The sequence below is a fragment of the Pezoporus flaviventris genome, unplaced genomic scaffold, assembly GCF_033815535.1.
Source record: "Pezoporus flaviventris isolate CSIRO_AGI_PZ_B2104156 unplaced genomic scaffold, CSIRO_AGI_Pfla_v1 ptg000013l, whole genome shotgun sequence".
NCBI lineage: Eukaryota > Metazoa > Chordata > Aves > Psittaciformes > Psittacidae > Pezoporus > Pezoporus flaviventris.
The window spans coordinates 41,271,515-41,297,949 of record NW_026892561.1 but is presented as its reverse complement, the minus strand read 5'-3'; the positions used below and the strand labels follow the sequence as shown (position 1 = coordinate 41,297,949).

Sequence of the window (26,435 nt, the reverse complement as noted above, 5' to 3'; positions counted from 1 at the left end):
GTGAGATTTGAGTGTAAAACTCCTTGAGGCTTGCTTTGCAATATTCACATACTTAAGTTGTTTGTAGCTTGGTGAGTTGCTTCTAAGAGGTCTTGACCAAAGTAGAGACCAGAAGAGTAAGGTTGATTTACTCAACCCAGACAGCCAACTGCTGTTAGGAAGGTTGTATTCGGGTAGCCTAGTCCATGCAGGTTAAAATTCTTTCACCTGCAAAACTAATGCTATTGTATTACTTCTGAGCCCTGCTGGACACAATGCCTAACAGAACAGCATATTTTACAGAAGAAAATCAAACCCATAATGGAGATTCAAAATGACAGCCTATTTAAACACCATGTCAGGTGTTCCTTTAAAGGAAGAAAGTAGGGCAATTGTACTTGGCAAAAGTTTTGAGTATCCCAATGTTCATGTGGTATATGACGCTTTGCTGGTTACTTAGTGGCAAAGGCACATAGTGTGTTTTGAAGGGATTTCAGTCTCTCAGTTCATATTAAGAACTAAACAATAAGCCTTGAAAGCAGAAGCTGATGTGATAGAAGAGATAATGAGGCTTTTAGAAGCTGCAGCCAGGGTTCACTGAAACTGTGGAGGAAAAATCCACCTCACTTCATACAGAAGAAAGGAACAAAGATAAGAGGAATTTTCAAGTGACTGTAGAGGGTGATCTTGTTAATTGAATAATGTATGGTATGGACATGGCTTCATGAAAAACAAGAAAAACTGGTAAAAGCTTTTTCTTCCTGTAAGTCTTCCCTTCAAGCTGTCAATCTCTTACTGTCCATCTATTAAGTTGTCATTTATTATGATGGCATAATTTTTTAAAGGTGTGGATTTGACCCTGATTCCAGTGAAATGACAAAAATCTTCTTATCTCCATGGCAGATACAAACATTACTTTGATTATGTTCTTTATACACCTCTTCTATCCTAATGTGCAAATAATCTATGACAGGTGAAATGTGTTTGGAAATGGCTGGGTTGCTAGCCAGTCTGAATCTGGCATACAGGGTATTTATTTCCATGTGCTGTGGCTATTGATTGTATTGATACTGGTTTCCTTAACCACATCATAATCAGCAGTTAGACTTTGCAAAATATTGAGAGGACATATCCTGTTGTCTTCCTGTTTGATGATGAGCTGGGCACAGCTAACATTCGTACAGGGGTACAAGAGCTGGGAAAAGGCAGATTACTATTAATCAGTTTCTCAAATCCTCATAGATCCCAAACTGATGTTTTCCAAAATATTTAACTTGTGGAAAAGAAATCATATTTACAACTGAGCTCTCAAGGCGCATCATTTTTTGGTACAGAATCATTCAAGGAAGTGGTGAGGATGCTTGGCATTTAAAAATAGGTCTGATCTAAGGAAATATGTATTGTAATTCCAATCAAATATCAGCTAAGTATGTATCTATTGACATTTAACTCCCCTATGCCTTATTTTCTTGTTTGTTTATTGGTGTAGGAATTGTGAGGATTAACGAGTTAATACTCACAGAACATATTAGTGGCGTGTTGGTGGTAAGCATTATAATGGTCACCTATAAATAAAAAGAAAGAGCTTACAAACAGAGGTTAATTATGTGGCTGGTCTCTAATAGAGAGCACTTTGAAGTTCTGAAGTGTAGCAGCAGCCAGCAGTTACCAACAGGCTGAGCCAGACAGAGAGCGTGCCAATTTGTGCTTAGTTCTGGTAAATGGTGAGAGCATTTTGAAAGAGCTGGTTGCAGGAAGTAACCTTGGATAAAGCTGTGAATTGACTCAATTTAAACTGAAAGGTAAACAGAAGTTTATCTTGGACCTGAAGTTATTGATTGTGTAAGTACAAAGTTTAAGAAATGAAGAAAGTAGCAGAGGAAGTCAAGTGTGGAGCTTGGAAATGTAATATAGCAGATGCATAGGATATATTTGAGCTACAGAAGTGTCATATAGCTGTATTCCCTAAATACATATCTTAATACAGATGTCCTAAAGAGAGGCGTGTAAGTAGCAGAGAAGTTTTTTAGGTATCACAGAACGTAATGCCTTGTAAAGACAGGAAGGAAGAAGGAAAGAAGGAAACTTTAAAAGGGAAGGAGCAGGCTGTCCCCATGTGCCAAAAGATGAGCAAGCAGGGAAGAAGACAGGCCTGGCTAAACAGAGACAGCTTTGGCTGGAACTCAGGGGAAAAAAGGAGAGTTTATGACCTTTGGAAGAATGGGCAGGCAGCTCAGGAGGACTACAACGATGTCATGAGCTTATGCAGGGAGAAAATTAGGACTAAAGCCCAATTAGAAGGTAATCCAGCTACTGCTGTAAAGGAGAATAAAAAATGTTTCTATAAATACATTAGCAACTAAAGGGGAGGGTTAAGGAGACTCTTCGTCCTGTATTGCATAAGGGGGGAAACACAGTGACAATGGATGAGGAAAAAGTTGATACTTACTGCCTTCTTTACTTCAGTCTTTAATGGTAAGAGCAGTTATTCTCTGGGTACCCAACCCGCTGAGCTGGATGATGGAGGCAGATTGAAGCACCCGTAATCCGAAGGGAAATGGTCAGTGGCCTGCTACACCACTACACCAGTCTATGGGGCTGGATGAGATCCACCCAAAGGTACTGAGGGAGCTGGTGGAAGGGCTCACTGAGCCACTTTCCATCATTCATTGGCAGTCCTGGCTAACCGGAGAGATCCCAGTTGACTGGAAGTTAGGAAATGTGATACCCGTCTACAGGAAGGGCCAGCAGGAGGATCTGGGAAGCTACAGATGTTAGTGCTGGGGAATGTTCTGAAGCAGATCACCTTGAGTGCTGTCATGTGTCACATACAGGACAACCAGGTGATCAGGCCCAGTCAGCATGGGTTTATGAAAGGCAGGCCCTGCTTGGCTAACCAGATATCCTTCTATGACAAGGAGACCTGCTTAGTGGCTGAGGGGAAGGCTGTGGATGTTGTCTACCTGGATTTAGTGAAGCCTTTTGCATGTTTCCCACAGCATTTTCCTGGAGAAACTGGCTTGGATGGGAATACACTGGGTAAAAAAACTGGCTGGATGGCTGAGCCCAGAGAGTGATGAGGAATGCAGTTAATTCCAGTTGGTGGCCAGTCACAAGTGGTGTTCCCCTGTCACTGTGGTGCTTGACATAGTTTGGTAGTGGAGTTGGCAGTGCTAGGTTGGACTTGATGATCTTAAGGGTCTTTTCCAATCTAAATGAGTCTATGGTTCTGTGATTCTGTAAACATTCTCCAGTATTAGCAGAGAGCTTGCAGGGAATGGAAAAATGTTCTAGAAAGTCAGAGATAAGAAATGTGTGAACAACATTAGAAATAGTGAAAGTACGGTCTGAATTTGGCCTTTATATGGAAATAGAAACAAGTACCAGTCATTTGTAGCCATCCAGGTGGACAGAGAACAGAAGAAATTAACCACCATAGGAAGTTTATAAAGTAGACTAAACATGGTCCAAGGATTGGCCCAATAAATATCTCATCACCCATGCTGCTGGAGCCTCTGTGCTGGCACCTGAGATTTCTGCAGCAGGCATTGTCAGGTGTTTCACCCTGCAGTAGTCAAGCCTCAGTCATAACAGGCGACAGGGAACAAAATTGTTCACTTACGTAAAGCAAGCAAGATTTGGAGTCACACGTATGACTGTGATCCAGTGATCTTTACTTGCATCCTGGCATTCTCCACATCTTCACCTCAGGGTAACAAAGGATTATGCTCTATCAATGGACTCAAAACCCCCTGTCGCATAAAGGGTATATGGGCACTGAGCATATCTGTCACAAAAGAAGAAAACTTATCAAGCAGCCTGCACGGTGGAAGTCCCACTGCTGGAGAGCAGAACATCTCACATCTGTGGTTTGAATGTACATAACATCACCCCTAGGTCACTGCCAGGTTTCTCCGAAACAGTCTTCAGCACACCAAAACCCCACTGGTTCTCATTTTAACATAAAGGAGCCAATATAACTACAGATTTTTTGCTGCAAATGAATTTTGCAAAGTTAACTTTGTTTTCATGAAGATGCAGGTAGCTGCTGGAAAAACACGTGTATTAAGCTGCATAGCAGCACAGCAGTGCATGTTCATAATGAAGATCCACGATCTGACAGGAAATACATGCTTTGGAAACAAAACTCCTGATAGTTACAGTGTGATATTTGAGCTTTTCTGCAAAGCAGAGACTATTTTCAATCAGATTTCTGCAAAACTGAGTACTTTATCTGCAAATGTACAGCCTCTCTTCATGCTGCCTGTTAATTACTGGCTTTTCAGTGGGAAGACAGCACTGTCCTTCACTGTTGCCTCCGTAAGGTATGCTATCTTAATTCCGAAGGTTGCATGCCTCTTAAGGTCTGGTGTCTTCTTGTGGGGAGGACCAGGCAGGAATATCTAGCTCCAATTTTAGTAATGAAAGAAGGTTTCAACTTTACAGTGATGATCAAAGTGAAATCCAGAAGCCATGCTGAGATTAGAAGGAATAACTCAGAGAAGGCAATGAAGATACACGGACGCCTATGAAATAAGGATTTTCAGCTTGCACTGAAGGAATGAAGAAGAAGCTAGAAAATACATCAGAATCGGCACTGATTGGTTTTGTGGCTTAGTTTTTTAGTTCATTACGTGCCTGGTGAGACCCCAGCAAGCTGAGATGGCATTTTAATTCTCCCATCCAACACCATCAGTGAACATGACACAGAAGGCCCAACTGTGGATGAACTATTACCTTCCAAAACTGACGATAGCTTTCATTTATTTTATGATTTATCTGAATATAAGATAGCAAAGGGGAAAGACCTCCCATTCAAGAATGGATTTGACCATGTACTTGTTTTCTTGTACCAAATGAAGCGAATGCATTTGAATGCATTTGAGTATGTACTTTGATAGGCAAGAATTTTAGATACAAGTTGGCTCTTTAAGTTTGTGTTTAGGTAGCGAAATAATGAAATGGAGTCATAGAAGGAGCAACTGTATTTTTCAGCAGAGATCTATCCTACCTACCTCTGAGATGTCTAAATCAGGGGTATAATACAGGTTCCCTGTGGGTTGTATGAAGAGAGGCGCTTGCGGAGGGGATTCACTGAGCTGAGCCCTCAGTGTCCACATACAGCTGCTGCATGTCTGTTACCTCAGATAACCCGGTAATTTATCCTCCTAATTTAACCAGCTCTGTCAGCTGTGGGAAGCTAGCAGGGGTCATTCCTGCTCTGTGCCTGCTAGAGGCTCCTGGACATTTAGCACTGAACAGATAACAGTCGTTAAAATTTCTATTGCTAGGGATAGGCATTTATAGCTTTTCAGACTTAATCCACGAGCGCTGTTAGGAAGCGGCTGTACTGATGGCATGGCTGGGTCCTCCTGACAGTTAATCTTTGAAATGACTTGCTTTTGGCATCTTGATGCCAGGCTTTGTAGTCTGACTTGTGAGCAGTGCCCAGGAGACAGCAGGCACCTGAAGTGGTGCTCAGGTGGGTGGGCTGTGCTTGTGTTTGGTGTTTGACCGCAGTAAGGGAGCTGGTTTAAGGGAATGGAAATCCAGGCTTTGCAGAGTCATAGAATCATAGAATCATCAACTGTTTTGGGTTGGAAGGGACCTTAAGGGTCATCTGGTTCCACCTCCCTTCCGCAGGTGGGAACACCTTCCACTAGACCAGGTTGCAGTCCTAAAAGCAGGAGACCAGGATTTTTCCAGCATAGTTTTCTAATGTATTAACATAGGTAAAGAAGTAGAAGACACACTTTCTACTTCAAGTATGCAGCTGGAAGGGGTTTTGTCACTGTCCAGTTGGTCTGAGATAGGTGTAATGTGCACTGGTTTGTGTTCTGCAGAAACATGAGAAAACGCCCTCTTCATTGTTTGGGTTTGTGCCGGAGAAGCCCTGGACAAAAGTGCACTTTAACAGCTGCTCACACTGAACAGTTTGGAAAGTCCGAAGCACTGGGGAAAGCTTTATTTGCCTCAGCGCTGGGAACTCGAGGCAGGGTGCCCACCCGGGGCAGCGGAGGTGGGGAAGCGGTGGGACGCTTCGGGCAGCTCGGTTCTGTGCGCGGTCTACCCCACCTCGCTGCTCCGGGCGGGCGGCTGCAGCCCTGTGTTGGGGGGATCCCGCTCCGCCCCACTCCGCTCCGTTCTGCGAGCCCGTGGCGCCGCCTGGCGGCCTCATCCCGCACTGCGCCACCCGCCGAGCCGAGCGGGAGGGCTTCCCCCGAGGAAATCCCTCGAGAAGGCAGAGAGGGCGCTGCCTCCCTGCCCGGCTTACGGGGCTCCTGCTTCGCACAGGCAGTGCCAAAGGGAAGGGCTAAGCCCCTTCAGACCCTGTAGGAACTGCACCCGATTTTTCTAGAAGGTTATTTATTTATTTATTTGTATGTATTTATTTATTTGTTTGTTTATTTATTTATTTAAGAATCACATACTCATAGAATGGTTCAGAAAGGACCTTAAAATCATCTATTTCCGACCCCCCTGCCTGTGCCGTTTGTTTTTTTTTCTTTCACTGCTGGCTGGAATCTTAAGTGTTGCATCAAATAATGGCAGGAATCGTTGTGCAGGAATCGTTGGAAGCTGGTACTCTCATGCTGCCACTCCAGCCCCACACACAGTACAGCCTGGCACCTGGCATCAGGAGGGAGGGAAGGAGGAGGCCCGCACCAGCCCTACCTGCTAAATCCCAAATCCTTCCACAGAACAGCTTAGAGAATGTTTTGTTTTAAGACTCGATATTTAGGTGCTAACTGATATTCAGTTAAAACACACATTTTATCATGGGGGAAAAAAATACCTAGAATTAAAACTGATGTGAGACCTTATTTTCAGGGCAGCTATTATTTAATTTTGTGCTCCAGCTGAAAAATCCTGAACACATTCCAATTGTCCTGTTTCGAAACGAAAGATGGAAGGGAAATACAACAAAGAAAAAGCTGAGCTATATTTAGCTGCTCTCCACGTGCATTCCTAGGGCAATGCCCTGTAGTTTATGTGCAGTGGGGAACTTATAAAACTTCAGAGGAATAATTTAGACTTGAATTTTGACTAGTACTGAGTACTCTGCAGCAATGCAGCTGAGTATTTGTCTCATTCTAAGTTCACAAATAACTCTGTTCTGGGTCAACTAAATATCCTAAGTCCAGCTCTTGGTGCCTCTAGCCTTACGTGTGTATACGAAGAATATTATAGTCCTTGTAAGATTGTGTTTGCTCTGTAATTACTGAATGCAAGAAGCGTACATTGTTACTATTGTGGCTATAATTATTTTTGAAGGCACATAGACAAAGTACTTCCCCAATGAATTAGCATCTTCATGCTTTAACTGGCAAATGTGCATCCAAAAGCATATCAGCACTATGCTACTCTGTGAGCATAAACAAAGCATTTGTGCTCTTCTGTTCTTTTCAGCTTAAAGTTGCCGTTTTCCCCAGCAATAGTGTACCAGAGTTCAAAGCAGCCAGTAAACACCCTGCAGTTGTTGGGCATCATAGCAGGGCTGGACTCCGGGTGGCTGCGTTTAATGTTCCATACCTGATCACAGCAGTCTTTTTCAAATATCCATTATATGGAAGAAACACAGCCATTGCAGGTAGATGGAGAATTCTGTAGACTGATGTACTCTTTCATCCTGTTTGAACACTAGGGAAATGGTAACAACGACAAAAAAAAGGGTGCTACTAAGAGAATCCGTATCTGCTACATGGAATAAACCTGTGTCATCGCTCAGTACTATAAATCTTTGCTAGATGCTCTGCTTAACAAATCACAACTGGAAACTAGCATCAGACTCCAGTGACTGTGCTTTTGTGGTTCCAGTAATGCAGAAGGATTTGCAATGAAAATTGCAAAATGTGCTGCTGGTTAAAAACCTCAGGGGGGATGTAGTTCCAAATTCCTATTCAAGAGGCATAGCTAATGACACTCTGGTATGACTTTCTCTGTCCCTCTTTTTTCCTCGAAAAAGTTTTGAAAGTCTATTGTGTATTTTGGATGTAGAATAGCAAAACATATGAAACAATTCATGGCTTGGTGGCAGTCGTTTTCTTCTCTCTGTGTGTAAATGTCAAGTGTTCTCCTTCAGCTGCAACGCCTCTGAGATCTCTGTGCTCCTGGAGCCAAGATTATGGTTGTTCCTTTTTGATACTTGATGTTTTTCTTCATTCAAAGTGTATGTCCACAGTGCGGGAACAGTGCCATGCTACCCCCTCTTAGTAGCTTCTAGTTCTGCCGGTAAAGCTATTCACTTACAGGGACTTAATTACTCCTTATGTTTAACCATCACCTTTAATAAGGCTTGGGATGGTCACTGGATCCGAAACCTGCTTGATGTTGGCCACTAGGATCTACTGCAATAATGTTTGTGATGGAGTCTAAGAGTTGGAGTCATGAGTAAGGTCCTGTGTTGGTAGACAATGTGTCGAAAGACTATCCTTACACCAAGGATTTGTAAGCTCAGTGTAATAGACGAGAAAGTAAGCAGTCACAGATAGTAGATTGGTAAGTATGTGACTGTCAGATATTGCTTAGGCTTTGGTTTGTGTGAAATTAGAAAGTGCAGAAACTATTTGGGGTGCAATCTACTGTATCTTTGACAGGGATTTTAGTCAGGTTTATATGCCACTACTACAGTGAAATGTATTTGAATGTCTAAAACAGGAAAGCCAGGGAAATTTTACTAGGAGCATTTTACAAATGATGTCTCTCCCAGATGGCTCTCGCGTGGAGAAGCCTTTAGTGTCTGTGTAGATGAAAACAAGTAAATGCAGACATAGACTGGATTTTGTGGTTTTGCAAATAAGCTGGGAGGAGGAAACTCCTCTGGGTCCTACCTGGGAGGAAAGGCTACGGGGTACAGAGAGAAACCCCCAGCACAATCACTTCAGTGATGAGACATGGGCCAGCATTCACCTTGAGATGATGTCTGGATTTGATGAGCATGTGGCCTGAGTGCATTTGAAAACCCATAGGATTTTGCCTTCTTGTTCAGACTGAATGCTCACGACAGTCACGGGTGAGTCATCGCACTGACCGCCACCACCGAGAAAGAGGTGCCGGGTGCGACCTGCGCCCTGAGGTGCCGCACAGCCTCCTGGGGAGTTTGCACTGCTGAAGATCTAAAATGGATTTCAAAGTACGCTTTTGTGCCTTTATGAAGTGCAGCAGAGCCCCATGCCCACGAGAGGGAGTGGTTGGATTGCTTTACACAGGGTTGTTTTTACGCAGCAAGGACAAATCTCTTGCACACGCGAAGGCAAAATTCTGCTGTCGTCAGCCCAGCTAAATATGCTGTCAACAATTTGGATGAGAGCAGCAACAAGAATTTTAATGCGTTAGGAAAGGCTCCACATTGCACTGTGTTGAGTTTCAGCTTGTATCTGGTCTTACGTAATCAGTGCATGGGTCCAGAGCAGTGCAAATTGTTGCTAAATATACAAACTGCAAATAGAGATTGCTCCTTAAAAAAGAAAGGAAGAAAAGGAAATGCAAACCTTGAAGTGGATGGAATTGCTACATCCATCATCCCTCACCTCAAAGGCACGCCTGACTGATCGGCATGAAAAGCAAATGTGTCAAAGCTGTCTTCTGTTGGCAGGCAGCCCTTCTGTTGCTGTCCCAACATCTTTTCTTCATCGTTCAGCTGGGCTGGTCATGCAGCAGAAGCAGGTCACTGCATTGCTGAGTCCTACACTGCCAGCACTCTGATTTAAGAGCATGAGAGAGTGCATGCTTGGCAGCCCTCACACCCCCAAAGTGGTCTCTGATCCATCACATGCAGAGGCGGATCTGAGCATGCACTGCTATTGTGGAAGGTCCCAAGGCCCAAGCATGGCTTTGGTGACTCTCTTTCTCCGTACTGCTCAATAGCATGGGGTTTAGGTACAAAAAAGACGTGTCAGGGAGAAGAAGTGATGGGTGAAAGCAGGTGAGCCGTAGGAAAAATAATGCTACAGAGAGGGTATCAGACATGGGAACAGAGTGACCTGTCTCTGAACACTAGATCTAGAGTCTGTCCTCATACCTTTCCTCACCCTCAAGTGCTGGGCTGGCTGCCACTATTTCAGCTGCAATGGAACAGAGTGGGAGTAAGAATATTCCATTACCTTACTCTGATCTCTTCTTGTTCTTGCACGGGTTTTGTAAGCTTGCCAGCAGAGTACAGAAAGAGACCAGTTTCCTCACAGAAGATGTTGAAACCTTTCAAATGCAGCAATATTCTGATAAAGACTGAAGTACAGCATTTATGAGGGGTTTTACTTGCCACTCAACATTTTTTTACTGTCTTTACCTAGTTGTTTCTCAGATTGTGAGTGACAATTTCTTTAGTAGGCATAGGACAAGCATGAGAAGATCTCATCTGCAGGGTCTGCGGTTGCAGCGTGTTGTTATGTTGTACCTGGTTTTGATAGCGTTGGGACAAAGTACTGAAAAAGCAGTCTTACCTCAAAAGAGAAGTTTATGGGAAAGATGCCACAGTTGATGCAGCACAATGCAGGTGGTTGCTCCCTGGAAGGTGAGGTGCCCCCACAGCCCTGGAAGTTGTTCAGAAATCGGTGGGAACTGTGTGCCTCTGGAGCCTGAGGGTTCAGATATGCGGCAACAACCAAGCTTGTCCTTTGACCCAGAACATTCTTTTGAGAGTCACGCACAGGTATGTAGGATGTAACATGGCATACACTGAAAAAAATAACTAGTATTTCCAGTGAAAAAGTTTTGCAAGTTGGTGAGCTGGGAAGGTACGTGCCTTGGAAGTCTTACGGCATCACTGAACAAGTGTTCCTAAGCTGTAATGAGCTCTTGCAGCTCATTAAACACCGAATGAGTGAGATCACTGTTCTGTCCTGTCCTACCTACAACAAGAAACTAAAAATGATATGGATGTTCTTCAACTCATTATTAGCTGCTCTTACAGCATTGACCATGTTTATACTAAAAGTCAGTAACAACTTGCAGTAATAATAAACAAACATGTAGTGTAATTTATGTGAGAAGGTTTCATTCCAAGCATCCATAAGTTTTCAGCAGAGGAATTTGATTTGGTAGCATTCCTTCCTCTTCAGGGAATCTCTCTTTAAGGTGTTTGTCATAAATTTACTTATTCTCTTCTAAAACTTGTAAATTCACTTCAAAACTTGTTCTGAGACTTTTGTGTGCAAACAGTTAGCTTAGTCACGTTAAGAAGGATGCAGTACCAGAACAATAGCGATTGCTAAGTTTATTTCAAATGGTCTTGTAACCACTATTGAAGACATTGTGCCTTGGTTAAAAAATCCTAAAAAAACCGCAACCCACAAGCATGCAATTTCCTTCCTTCCCCCCCCCCTTTTCTGTGTGTATTTGTGTTTAACTCAGGGCAAGAATTTTATAATATTTAAAGGAAAAAATAGAAATAAAAATGGCATGAATTCATGGAAGCATGGGTTTATATATAGGCATTCTCTGGAAGTAAACCAAACATTCTGTACTCTAGGTAGAACAACCTTTCTAGTCTGCTCATATGCATTTCTGTCCCCTCCATGTGCCCCCACTGTCTTACCTCTTTTGTATATGAACTGAATGTATTGTACCAGGTTTCTGTTGGAACTGTGGGTGCCTGATGCATAAAACATGGCACGGAACAGCAAGGTTTACCCCACCATCTGCATTACATTACAAACCATTCAAGCTTTGTTCTCATGGTTGTCACCATTCCACCAGACTCTTTTGGTGTTTGTATAGCCTTATACAGTATATTGCACTTACTGTACCTGTATAGTATCTCGTCTGTATACTGTATGCACATAAATATGTATATTCACCCATGTATGTATGTATAGTATGTTTATATATCTCTGTATATGTGTGTTTGTTCATAGTCTCTCACTAGAAATGTGTGGCTATTCATAAACATTATGTGTATGCCAATTATAAAAAGGTATGAATGCCAGCACCCACTTTTGATAACCTACTTTTTTTTTCCCATTTTGTCTTGTTAAACAATGAAAATAAAAATGTCATGTATTTTAAATGAGAACTTTAAAAGATTATTATTTTTACTAATGTTAAGGTTTCCAGTTCTTCAGAATGATGATTTGAACAGATCCAAAATTGCAAAGATACTTATGTTTCTCATGGCAGTTTTCTGTGTTTGAAAGGTTGAAAAATGTTTGGGAACAGTCCTCACTGTATAGTTTTGGTTCTATGTGCCTTATGCTGTTCAAGCTCCTAGGTGTAGAAATGCCCTTAACCAGATAGACTCCCATGCTGCAAATCCTGACTGTTCACATGTGGGACTTGCAATAAGTCAAGGGTGATATACATCTGTAATGTCTTGCATGTATAAATACTGGTATTAGAAGGGCCTTAGGCTGGAAAGAAAAGTTTCTCCCGTGCAGGTGAGCCTTAGGAAAGGCTGGAAATACCTTATTTATAAGTCAATTTTATGGGAACACTGTGGCCACTATTTGTCAGAACTCTTATGCTTTGCGTTCCACAGGAACATATAATTGCCAATTGATTAGGCATTTATTAAAACAGTCATTTACTAGTTCTCTGTAAAATTATTCTTAATCAGCACACAACTTGTACGTAGGCCTCGAGGCAGCAAAGCACTGGCTTATCTTAAATAGCAAAATATCCCTGTAAATCAAGGGGATGACAGATACATATTTTTCAGTTGAGCACATGTTTGTTATTCAGTGAATTGGAGCTTCAATGATAATCATGTGTGTTTCTCTATGAGACCTGTGAGTGATAAATTTGCTTCCTTTACAGTTAGTATTATCATTGTGCTAACTTGTCCAGCTGGATCGGTGTCAGTGTGTAGTAAGTTACTGCAGCAGAGTGGCAGCAGCTACTCAGGAAAATCTCAGAAGACAGATCTTCATGCAGGAAATACTAAGGAACTTGTAGGATGACAGAGGCACTGCTAGGAAGAGCCTTCACCCCAGCTAAGATCACATAATAGAAAATCCTCTTCAATGTTTAATTTAAAGATACAGGGTTAAATTCTGACCTCATGCATGTCAATGGCAAATTCCCAGTTCACTCATAAGCTATAATTGGAACGTCCAAGGAATGCTTTTCCTCAACAAAATATAGGATGGGGAAAGGACACATTCCACTAATGGGTCTTGGTGTTTATGGGCCTGATCTCAACCCTTTGCAAGTCAGTGGCAATGAGTGGACACTTGGGTTTTGTTTGCCCATCTCTTTTTCTAAAGTCTGCAAAAGCACATGTACTATCTGGGGTTTATAATCACAATTGTATAATTCACAATGGGAAAGAATAAAAATGAGAAAAGACACAGCAATATGCATTTTTTTAATTTAATATTGGTCAGATCATGGCTCTTGCCTGATTTTTGTGCCAAATGCTAAAACACAAACATAATCAAACAGTGCTCTTTTGCTGGTTGACAGTTTGTTTGCTTACATTAAGATGATGTGTGTATATAGGTTAACACAGAGCTTAACACTTTGTTCACTATGTATTGTCATTAGTTGTTCCTTTTAAGATAGGTAGTTAAATTTCCTCCTTGCTCTAGAGATCTAAGTCGAGTTTGCCCACTCACTCCCTGTGGGGGAGGCTGCAAGCAAAGCCCTGTTTCAGCAGACCTGTACTTGTGGTTTAGTGTGTTGCAGTCTTCTCAATGGGTTAATGCCAATTCAGTGTCACAGACTGTATCAGCCAATGCCATCCTTTTGGAGTTGCCTTCTAAACAGAACAGCAGGAACAAGGTGCAGGGAACCACTGCACCCAGTGAATGCCATTTTCTCAAACATGTGGATGCCAGTGTTAGTTTCTTTCCTGTATCCCAGCTATTCAGCATATCAGGAAATTCAGCGTGTCTGTATTAGATTTGGGTACTATATTGTCTAGCAATTTCTGATATAAATGAAATTGCATGATGTTGCTGTGAGGGTAGAGCAGATGTGGTATCTCATACTAAGGCAGGCTCTTACATGTTTGGATTACTTAAAAACTCTCAGTACAGTTTCTACCTCTAATAACTGTTAATTAAGATGCATTTTAATTTGGAGTTAGAAATTAATCATAAATGGAGTTCTCTGTCAATCGTGGGTTTATGCATCCTTAAAAAGAAAGTTGTGACCACCTACAATAATATGTTCATCTCTGTACATTCAGTGTTGTTTTCAGTCATGTTTTGCTAAATGTCCCCCCACATAATTAGTACAATAATTAATTAAATCTAAGAAAGTTCTCATTGAATGAATTTTACCATCAGAAAAGGAGAAATGTAAGAATATATTTCAAAATTTCTCAAAGCAACTTCATAGTCTGTACCAGAGATATTTATGTGTTTAGATCACCTAGTACAAAACAAGTGGAAACGAAGGCATTGGTCGTTTCAGTGATGAAATTGATAATTTTATCTTTTTTAATTTTAAAATTATTTTTGTGACCATTTAATTGAAAATGCTAGAGAAATATAGACTCAGGGGCTTTGCTGGCAAACTAGTGTGGTGACGTTCTTCAGCCATCCCAGCAATAAAGGTTAGTTAAATCTTGAATTCTAATACTAACTTCAATAGAAAGGGTGCTGAAGCTCATGTGTGTGTTTTTAGCTTGGGAAAAATGAGGTCCAATAAAATTGAAAAACTAAAGGAATTTGTGGTGTCCCCATATCACATTTTTGTGATTTTAGGGTTGGCCTCAATGTCCACTTTCTCACAGTTCTTAGTTCTTCCAAAGTCTTGGTTCCACTTGTTTTCATTCTTGCATATTCAGTTTCTGGGTCCTTCCTGGCCTCTGATGGGTGACCACAAACAGTATCGAGACGATGCATCCTGCTGCCCTCAGCTGCCTTGTACATGTGAGCTTTTGCAGTCTGCAGGGGCTGGATTCAGAGGAGGAAAGGATCTTGCCCACCGGCAGCTCTTAGCATTCCATGCACCTCTTAACTTAAAGGGGGACAGGCTGTTCATCTCAGTATAGGATTTCAGATCTGGCAGGTTTTCAAACCTACCATGATTTGGAGTAAAAAGCACTAATCACAGGTGTGTTGTACTGTGGATGTGGTTACTCTGTCATAGGCAGGGCCAGCTGCAGTGGTCATTGAGGTCACTGCCACAAACTATCCTGCTTTTTTAAGCCTGGTTCGTGAGCAATTAAGGCGCACAAGCAACAGAGCAAAGCCTCCAGCAAGCAGAAGAGGTGGAGAGAAAGGATTAGTAACTTCTCAAGGAAATCTAGGACATTAGAGCATTGTTCTGCAGGTGCTGTACTGCAAAATACAGTTTGCAGGAGATCTCTGCATCACTGAACTCCAGCAGAGTATTCTGTCCTTTGTCCCTCCTGTGATTGACCTAATATAATATTGAATTTTCCATTCTATTTTACAGTAAATGACAGGATGTATCATGGTGGGTTGCCTGAGTTCTGCATTTATTGCTTAACAAAGGCATAGATTAAGCTTTGATTTTTCATGAGTGATCTCACTAGGAATGCACTTTGTGATGATCCACTGTGTAAATGAGATGCATGAGACAACTTTACACCATGTCCCTAATATGAGTTACTTTACAGGCTCTTATTTCAAGTGTGCTAGCACTTACAGGACGTGTTAACTAACAGTAGGTCAAGCAAGACATTTCAGACAAGTTTGTGTTAAAAAAAGAAAAGCTTAGATGAGAAAAATACATGTTTCCAAATAAGATAATAATGCAAGGACAGGAAGATCTATAGCTAGACTGATTGCCAGTATGAAAGTGGAAATTGGGATGGTGAATTTATCATTTAAAGTTTGCATTATTGATAGCGTCAGCAATAGTCCAGGGGTTACTGGAAAACTCAGGCATAGGAGAACCAACAGGGTTGGTTCTGTATAAAGTAACTGTGACATTTAGTAATTGGAAGCAATGAATCATGAAACTACAGGTCTGGAATCAGAGGTGCTGAGGGTTTACTAACAATTTGCTAATATAATTTTAGGAGAAGTGTTAATTGCTCATAATCTTGAATCTTCGAGAATTCCTGGATTGCAAAGATTCTTGTCAGTTGTTTGTAATTGGTGGATTAGTCAGGCCACAGAGCACAAGACAATGTAGTAAGTCCTCTAGTGAGGCCTGTGTTTGAAAAAGGTGCCCAGAGTTTTCTTACAATACTGCATCATGTTATTATGTGAAGTGGTAGAGCAGCTTTTACAGGGACTCTTTTTCATTTTCCTATAGTATGTAAGAAAACATATTTCCAGAAGTTTAGAAATTTAGAATAATGTAAATCAAAACATTAAACACAGCAATTCAAATGTTACAATAGCCCTAAAATGCAACACATATACAGGTTCAGAAGCTGGAATAGCAAGTGTCAGTGAATTTTTTTAATGTTAAACATACAGGGTAAGATTACAAATTGCTCCTTCCCACTCAACTGTTTTGTCAAAATTAAGAACAACGTGCTGGAGGAATTCTTTCCTGAGTGCTTAAAGGGAAAACAAGATGTTACTCTTGTCCTTTGCAGTGAAGAATTTGTGAAAGGCCAGAAAGGGTAGTTTGTGAGCACTTAGCACCTTGCGTGTGCTTGTGATGCAAGTAAGTGAATGCACAAGATCATTCTAATGCGGTTGCTGGCACCATGGGACACCTTCTAGAGAGCACCTCAGGCACTTCTAGGGAATAATTTGCAGTTGCGTTATCCAGTTTCCCCAGGGAGCATTACCATGCACTGTGAATTGCACGGATGGTGTCTGCTTTCACAGCTCACGTTGCACATCCTGCGTGTTCCTGAACATACAGTTCCTGTTAATCACTTTTGTATTAATAATCAATTGTTGTTTTGAATTTACCAGTAACAGGAGAACGGGTTAGCAGTACAAAGCTACATGAATGACTGTCACATTTGTCGTGAGCCAAATTACGCTCCTTCATGTCAATATTATTCCAGAGTACTTCTGTCATAGAGCAAGAAACGACTGCAGATTTAGCCTGTAGTACTGCCCTCACCGACTATTGCAGCCATTGAAGGTAACAACATTCAACTGCAGTGCAATGGTTATAGCTGACGGTTAGCAAAAGAAATGTTGTCCAGCATAATTTTCCAAGTGCTCTTCTGAAGGTTTTTTAATTCGCTTGAGATTTTTTTTTTTACTGTTTGTTTGAACAAACTGTAGTCAAATTCCTGGACCCGTGAAGTCAGCCAGTGCGTTCCTGTTGGCTTCAAATGGGTGAGGATCTCACTGCTCAGATTTTGTGAAACCTCATTCTGGCTCAACTCCAGCCTTGGACAACTCCCATTTTGGGAACGTGTGCTAAAGAGGACCTCCACGTCAAGCTAAGAGTATCAGATAGCAGATCGTGAAGTAACTGTTGCTACTTAACATAGCCCTCCACTACTTGCACCCCGGCACATGACCGCCTTCTAGGAGTGGGATTTCCCACCCTCCTGAGTGGAATTACCCAGCCAGATGGCTGGGACCAATCTGCACCAGAAAAAGTGCCGTCACAAGTTTCAGTGGGAAAAAGAGTTTGGAAACTTCTGTCTGAGGCAAGAGGGAGGGAGTACCTTTTCCTCCCAGAGGATGGTAAGTGGCTTTCAGAAAGCCTTTCTTCTTCACTCGCTGTAGCCTGCCAAAACAAACCAGCATGCTTGGCTCTGCTGAATGATGTGTAGCACTGCACACAGGTTGCACTGTTTGAGATCACTTTACAGATCCAGGAGACATTTCTAATTATTTCCTCCAAATGTTGCTGATATTTTTTATTTCATTATATTCTGCGTTGATTTCAGATCACTTTGTTATAGCCTCACATCAGCTGTTAGGCTTTCAGTCTATCTGATATGCGGCTATCACAAAGAAAAGGGTATTTGTAGATAACAACCTGATCACATATGTGTGGTGTGATTTTCCCTGTCCTTCCTGTAAATGAAGAGTTAGACCCTCTGCCCATCCAGCAGAAGAGGGAGATGCTCGCAAGGGCCAGAGGAGATCATCCTCTCCCTCAGCCCATAACCTCTGCAATTTCAGCACAGTAAGCGGGAGTCTATAGTACTAGGAAAATATTATTAGGAAGCAGCACTGAATTGTGGGGCTCTCTTACAGCCCAGAGCTTCCGATTTCACCTCAAACAAATCAGCAGCCTGAAAATAGGCAAACCAAGAACTTACCAGCCGAGATGTCATGAGGAGAAAGATGTGAATGGGATATGGTGTTATTGTCTGAAGCCCTTATGTAAATCTTAGTGGAAATATTTTTTATGTCATTAAGAGTTTATACAACACAAACAACCCTCCCTCACAGAATTGTCCAGAGAATGAAACACCACGTGGTCAATTTAAATGTTAGAAAAGCTTCTTCAAAAATTAATGAAAATGAGCAGCATTTTTTAGCTTTGTGACTAATAATAGAACTACCTACAATATTTCAAATATTTCTCCTTTACAGCATTTTTATCGCCACGTATTTTCACATGCACTCGTGAAAAATTACAGTGCACCTTTCAATGTTTGGCTTCCTGTAATGCCCCTCAGCACTGGGAATTAGCATGACTTTGCCCTACCTAGGCTTCACCTGTGTGGCCTGACTTTGGAGGAACAGAATCACTCCTAGCATTTATGTTTCTCTCATCCCAGCACAGGCAGGAGCTCAGGGCACCTGCCTGCCCACTGCATGGGGTTCATGATTGAGGTTTCGCAGGGCTCAGTTTGAGACCAGGGGATATGAGTGAGACTTATGTAGCACATATATCTGACCTCATGTCCTGTCCTTTAAGAACAATTGAACTGTAGATGTTCTGCCTGTCAAACCTCTGCTCCAAGAGAGTTATGTGATCTAGGTTAGAGCATTATCTATCTGTGTATTTATGTAGATATTTATGTCACACATGAACAGGTAAAACTTATTACACCTTAAGAAAGAGGGTCCCAGGACAGCACTGAGGATTCTTCGCTCTATATTTGCAGTCCAGTCCCCAGATTTTTCTTTTCACACCCCTCATGTTTTTCATTTGAAAAGACTGTGCTATGTGGGATCATTTGGTTTGTATATAACTTACAGGTATTGCCATATGTTTTTCAGTAGCATACATGTGTTCAGTGTACAGACCTGCTTATGCACTCTAGTGATGCACTTTGCCTGGTGCTGCTATCATGAAAGTCCATTTTCTGAAGGGCCAGGAAGTTTGCCTCATATTGTGAATGTTCACCACCAAAAAGATTGTTTCCTACCCCTGGTGACCACAGCTAGCAGGTGTACAGTAGCTGTATCTGTCAGTAGCTGCTTAATGGTATTACTGGAGAGTATTTTTGTGTCTCTTTTTCCATCTGTAACTATTACTCTCTTTGCCAGACCAAACTATCTTGCTTAGTGAAGAACAGGGAAAGAACTATGTTCATTTACATTCCTTTTGCTTCCTTTAAACACCCATATTTTGAGCACTTTTGTGAATTAGCTGGTGCAGGCTGCCATGACTCCAGCGCGGATTGGAGCTGCACCAGCATTGTTCCACGGGCAGCACTGGGTGTGCCCAGGGCCAAGGCAGAGCCTGTAGAGAAGACAAAAATAATGTGCTTTGACACCAGGGGGTTTCTGGCAGCATGAGTCATTGACTGTTCCCCAAAGCCTGTTTTGAGTTTTCCTTGGGATTCTGAGTTTTTTTTCCAGTAAATTCAGATGGGTACAGTGTGTACTGACCTCTGGATCCATGTCCTGACCTCTAAAAACAGTTGAACTCTCTGTCAAACCTCTGCTCCAAGAGAATTCTGTGATCTGGCTTAGAGACATCATCTACCTGTTATCTATTTGTAAACCATCAGGATTGCTGCTTATCTTTCTGGAATAAGTCAAGTCCTGTTAGGTAAGAAGAAATTAAGGCAGGCCCACAGCTACTGGAGTCACCTACACAGAAAAATATACTGGTTGCACTTTCCAGAGAAGGGAGGTAGTTTGTCTAGTTTGTTGCTCAGATCTTCACAAAGCATTAAAGCACTCACCAGAAGTGATCTTTCTTTACTTAGAAAGGTTTTCTTAGACAAAACATTTTCCACTGTTTTTTTTCCTAGTTCTAAGATGGTTTTGTAATATTACTTCTTGTTCCACAGCACTGCAAACACAGAACCTTAGAGTATGTAACAGATCTTAAGAAAATTCACTTTTGATGTTTTCGGAATAAAAATACTAGAAAAATAAGGGCAGATAATAAAAATAAGGTAGCATTTTTGGTTTCTTCTAAGGCCTTCAAGAAAGCTGGTGATTAAAACTGTATAGGGGAATTCAGTTTAGCATAGTAGAAGAAGTTTCTTACCTCCTAAGTTTGGGTCAAGCATTTGCTTTAAAGATTAAAAAAAAAACCAAACAAGAAGTCCTACAGCGTAATGAGTAATCAAAGGGTTTATGTGTTTACCAGGACCTTGTGAGACATCCTCATTTACATTTGTGCTGAGTATCGTTCAGGTGAGAGAACTTCCAACCACTTTACGTTCCTGTACTGTTTCTACGCACCAAGTTATCACAGAGCTTTTGCTGCCTGCTTAGGAGCAAGGGTTTGAGTTTACCTCCAGCACCTCCTAGTGAATGTCCAAACTTCTGGGCCTTTGTCTGGTGTTTTCCTTCACTTTCTTGCTCTGCCTGATTTTGAAGAAAAAACAAAATTTTCCTCATGCCCCATATAATTTAATGAGTAAAAATTCCATCAAAACAAAAATTGATGTACAATCAGCAAATTTTATAATTCAGAGGAGATTATGTGACACAGTACCTGATACACATCCTGGAATCTCCAGGCGATCCCTCCATACCATCCTAATGTTAGCTGCTGGCTCTTTCTTCCCTTTCCAGAAAGAACAGGCTTTGAGCCAAGGCTCTTTGGTGAAAACCAGCTTTGCTTCTCCTGCCCTGTGTCTCCTCAGCTATTGCCTCCAGTGCTGGTGCATTTTGTGCCTGTCTGCCTACCATCCACATCTGCAGCCAAGCTCTAAAATGCTGCAGTACTGTTCCACATGTTCTGTGGGAATTTCTTTCAGGAACAGAAGAGCTATATAGCTGTATAATGTTATGAATGCTCTACTTTGTTTCCGTAAATTAAGTCATCATTTTTTGTGCCTCTCACACTGAACAAATCCCTTGTTATGATATAGCAGGGATATTAACAACCTTGTGCATGACCAGAGGAACAGGCTGAAGCCAGAAAGGAGAGAGAATATGAAAAAAAGCAATGAAACCAAGTGTGAGCACCATCAGTTTAGTCACAAGAAGGATTAGGCCTAAATCCACAGTGTTAAACACATTAGCTTTAAACACCTCGGTAGCTCTACTAATGAAGTCATTGAGGGTTACTGATGTGATTAAACAGCTGGTTGACTGCTGCCTCATGAGCCTTAGCACCTGTAATTTCTCTAGGACACACCGACAATTTAGTTAACACTTTTTTGGGATTTTGTGTTAGCAACATGGTTATTGTCATCTCTGTAGTTCATTCATCTACAAGCTGGTGATTTCCTCTTACTTATGTCTTGCACCCTCAAGAGGCGCTCACCCCCTTTCAGTGTATTTTTATGTTGTTGCACATTAACACTGGAACTGGGCAAAACCATCCATTAAAATCCTTCAACATTTGTTCTCACTTTTCAGCAAATTTTCCCCACAATCATGTGTGTTCAGTTAGTCTATTTTAGCAAATTACTTCGCACATACCAGTTCTGCACGCTCATGCTGCACCTACCATTACCTGAATGCAGTTACAGCAGAGTAGTGTACCATGTGGACAGTACACCTAAGAAGATGCTGATGTGAAAGACTTAACCAAAACCAAAAATAACAAGTGGTCTTGAAAATCATTGTCTGGGAAAGTGGAAACCCTCAAACTTTCCATAATACTTGAATCACTAGCTGCAACACAATGTGGTGGCCAGTATAAGAAAAGGCTTCTGGAGCTGCCTACACTTGGATTTATTTTAGGGGCTGTTTTACAAGGGATGGTGGAGTGTCTGTGTAACTGATACATTCTGCAACACTATTTCTATCTTTGGGACGTTGCAACTGGTATTTTGGAGTTTAGCATGTCAAAAAACCATGAGGAGATTAGCTACCAGAAGACACTGTGTTGGCAATGGCACCGAGCGTAGTACAGCGGCAAGAGTGGGGTGATGTGGACGTAACACCCTCAGGGTAACTGTCGTACGTGCTGCGTGGTGCTTGTGATGCATGGTGACTAGCACAAAGTGTACTGTAAGGATTTGCTATTGGCACATACTCTGTTTACTTACATGATTAGTTATGAAAGAGAAGGTATTTCCCAATGCCTAGAAGAGAAACCCTTACTCAAGCACCGTTGTCATCAATTCCAGCCCAGAAGCTGGTGTGCAGCTGTGTGTTGTGAATATTTTGTTAGTGAATCATGTGCGGCCTGTGTCCCTGTCCTGCCTCACATAGGAGGACCCAGCCAAAATGAAGACACTGCTGCGTAAGTACTAACCTGTCACTGATGAGTAGAGTGGAAGGGAATCTGCTTCAGGCAGAGCCTCATCCTAAGACCTGTGAAGTCAAGCCAGGGGTGGGGAGGAGTATCTCTGGCTCAGTCGGTGAGTTTTGGACCAGGCCTGGACACCCAAGGAGAGAAAGTCTTGCAGCCATGGCAGCTGACATGCCTCGTTACCTGCCTGCACCACAGTAAAAGTTAGATAGCTCCTGAAATGAAAAATAAGAGTGTGATTAGGAAGAGCAGGCACAACAGGCTTCCAGAAGACTTTTAGCTCAGGACTTCACAAGGACATGTTACCAATGCATTACCTGTGTATTTCTAAATCATAGAATTACAGAATCACAGAATCATAGAATCACAGAACGGTTGGGGTTGGAAGGGACCTTAAAGGTCATCTAGTTCCAACCCAACTGCCATAGGCAGGGACACCTTCCACTAGAGCAGGTTGCTTAAAGCCCATTCAATTCCTAAGAGTATTCAAGAACAAAATTCATATTATAGAATCATAGAATAGTGAGGGTTGGAAAGGACCTTAAGATGATCAGGTTCCAACCCTCCTGCCATGGGCAGGTGTAAGCGGCGAGGAGAAGCAGACAGGCCAACCCAATATGGGTGATAAGCAAACTTCTACTTTATTTGTGACGGAGTTCACATATATATAGGAGTGGTATTCAGCCACTCCTCCTTGGCACAACAGTATTGGTTAGCCCCACACAGCTTCCTCCACATTCTCCTCTCATGTCCGGTCTCCGGTTACCTGTGGGGGCCACCCCCTGCCTTGCTCGCACAGTCCTCCAGGGCTCTATGGTCCTGCTCTTAGAGTCATTCTGCAACAGGCAGGGACACCTCACACTAAACCACATCACCCAAGGCCTCGTCCAACCTGGTCTTGAACACTGCCAGGGATGGAGCATTCACAACCTCCCTGGGCAACCTATTCCAGTGCCTCACCACCCTAACAGGAAAGAATTTCCTCCTTATATCCAATCTAAACTTCCCCTGTTTAAGTTTTAACCCGTTACCCCTTGTCCTGCCACTACAGTCCCTAATGAAGAGTCCCTCCCCAGCATCCCTATAGGCCCCCTTCAGATACTGGAAGGCTGCTATGAGGTCTCCATGCAGCCTTCTCTTCTCCAGGCTGAACAGCCCCAACTTCCTCAGCCTGTCTTCATACGGGAGGTGCTCCAGTCCCCTGATCATCCTCGTGGCCCTCCTCTGCACTTGTTCCAACAGTTCCATGTCCTTTTTATGTTGAAGACACCAGAACTGCACACAATACTCCAGATGAGGTCTCACAAGAGCAGAGTAGAGGGGCAGGATCACCTCCTTCGACCTGCTGGTCACGCTCCTTTTGATGCAGCCCAGGATACGGTTGGCTTTCTGGGCTGTGAGTGCACACTGCTGGCTCATGTTCATTTTCTCATCAACCAACACCCCCAAGTCCTTCTCCACAGGGCTGCTCTGAATCTCTTCTCTGCCCAACCTGTAGCTGTGCCTGGGCTTGCTCTGACCCAGGCGTAGGACCTTGCACTTGGCATGGTTAAACTTCATGAGGTTGGCATCAGCTCACCTCACAAGCGTGTCGAGGTCCCTCTGGATGGCATTCCTTCCCTCCAGGGTATCAACCGAGGTTGATATTGTGGTTTAAACTTGTTTTACTCTAAGTACTAACATATAAGGTAAGATGGTTTTGCTTCAGTATAAAGAAAGTAATTCTATCTAAAATTCATTTATCTTGTGTCACCCCTTAAAATGTTTTTTACAGAGATACTTGAAAAAATATGCATATGTCTGTATTCTGTTTATTTTTCTGTTTGAGTACCTGATTTATTGTCACTTTTTCTTGCTCACGTTTATTCCTTTTGCTTTGCATCCTGCTATGAATCTGAACATGTCCTCTATTTATCAATAAATTCTAAATAAGCTTCAACCTGACCACAAAAACTACTAAAATCAATGAAGGATTCTATACTGGCTTCTAAGAAAACCAGTCCCCAGTTCTAGGAACCTGGTGTGTGTCCATGCTTGGCATTCTAAGATTTGTGAACGAAAGGCATATGCATTATTAAATGTACTCAAACACTCTTAATAAACCTACATTTCCTTCCTGAATTGCAAAATGCTGCCAAAGCATTACATGTGCATTTTCGTGACAAGATCAGTGATGTACTTGGACAGCCCCTGCGAATGTATGGCGTGCGTTTACTTACACATAAATCCTTAATTTATGACTAATGTGGAAAATAAATGTTGGGAGACTCAAGACATCACTTCAAATTTGCAAAGTAAGTGTTGAAAGGAAGTTTTATGATTTGCAGGTACACAGTGTGGCGTCCAAACACAAAGAGCCCTTTCAGGACAGTTTAGTATTAGCAATTTTGGTTCCAATTAAAAGCCTTTGAAGGCACACACATTTTCTGTCATGTGAGCTCCCCAATGAACTCAAATAAAGCCACATTCTTAGGCTTCAGCAGGGCTGTGACATGTACTTACATGTAAATACTCACGTGTACTTACAACTAAACGTATTCTAACCTCCTTTTTTGGATCAGGATCATGTTTTCAAGTATTCTAGATGCAAGAAAAGAGGGTGTTTCTAAACTCTTGGTGACTTCTAGTTAATGAAATATCACCACAGGATCAGATAGGCTAATCCATTAAATCATTTTAAAAAAATTAAACACAGAGTTATATTTAGCTTGATACTCAGAAGTGTTAACACCATACTTTTAATGTAACAGATTGGATTTAGAAAGCAATATAAAACGTGGGTCTCAGCATATAGAATTTTTTATTTCCACAACTTAAGGATGTTGTTAAGATCTATGTGCCTTTTTAAGATCTATTCCATCATTTAACACCGACCAGTGCTAGTTAGCTTTCAGTGCCCTGGAGAAGTTAAAAAAGGGACCTTTTATTGCCCATCTTTTTCATAAAGTAGAAGTTAGAAAGAAGACTGACTTTGTTTCTGTTGTTGGCATAAAGATTTTTTTGTTCATCAAACAAATTAGTGTTTTAAATAAGAGTAATGTTAACTTTGCAAAAAAGCAACATATTCAGTTTATGACCAAATAGTTATTTGTATGCTTTCTTTCTTCTCTTATTCCCCCTTATTTTCTTTCTTTCTCACACCTTCCCTCCCACCCTGTAGGTGACATGTATGCAGTGGTTGCAAGGGGACCATACAATGCTGGATATGATTGAGAAAAAACGTTGCCTCTGCAAAGAAATTAAAGCTCGGCAGAAATCAGAAAAAGGACTCTGCAAACAGGACAGCATGCCTATTTTGCCGAGTTGGAAAAAGAATACTGGGACCAAGAAATACAGCCCACCTCCTTATTCCAAACAACAAACTGTTTTCTGGGACACTGCAATTTGACAGGCGTGTGGAGGATGTGCGCTCCACTGTGTTGCACCATGCACAGGTAGCCTGCTTTCTTAATAAGGCAAAGGCTCTAACCTAAGACTTACCTGCAGGTGGTGAACTTCCTAGGAAAAGCACCCATACAGTGCTCACCTGTCAATCAAGAGAGAGAATTAAGTTTCCAACTGGATTAAGGCATACATATTTATCTGGGATTTTTTTGGATCCAGATGATATCAAAATGTAAATAATTCACCAATATATTGAACAACACAAACTGATACACTGTTTAAATATATATATATAAATTCAAAAATTTATGAAGAATTTTACTATATAATGTTACTGTTATACTGTTTTATTACCTATTTTCTATGTGGTATTCTAATGTCCTCACCCCTTCTGCCGCCACCATTTTATTTCTCTTACCTGCCTAGATTTGGCCTCTGTCTGTACAAAAGCATGTGGTTGTGGGTTTTGTTGAACAGGACAATGTACAAAACAACTTGGTGCTAGGGCTGTAGAAGTTACCTAGAGTCGTACTTGTTAGATGTCCTTAGCTTGGGGGGGGGGGGCTGGACAAAGGAGAGAGTTTTGGTGAGAAACAGCAAAACTGCACACAATGCAAATAAAAGTGCTTAATGTGGATGCCCAAGTTGCATTTAAAATACTAATT

General features: G+C 41.8%; 1 protein-coding gene across 3 annotated transcripts in view; it reads left to right on the top strand.

Moving 5' to 3' along the window:
* Nucleotides 1-25,820, top strand: part of NYAP2 (neuronal tyrosine-phosphorylated phosphoinositide-3-kinase adaptor 2) — a 140,004-nt gene extending 114,184 nt beyond the window's left edge. For all 3 annotated transcript variants that reach the window (XM_061453004.1, XM_061453003.1, XM_061453005.1), the window contains one exon: nt 25,547-25,820. In XM_061453004.1, the coding sequence (XP_061308988.1) occupies nt 25,547-25,774 (228 nt within the window). In that variant the 3' untranslated portion in view covers nt 25,775-25,820. The remainder of the gene's footprint in view (nt 1-25,546) is intronic.
* The last annotated feature ends 615 nt before the right edge of the window (nt 25,821-26,435 follow it).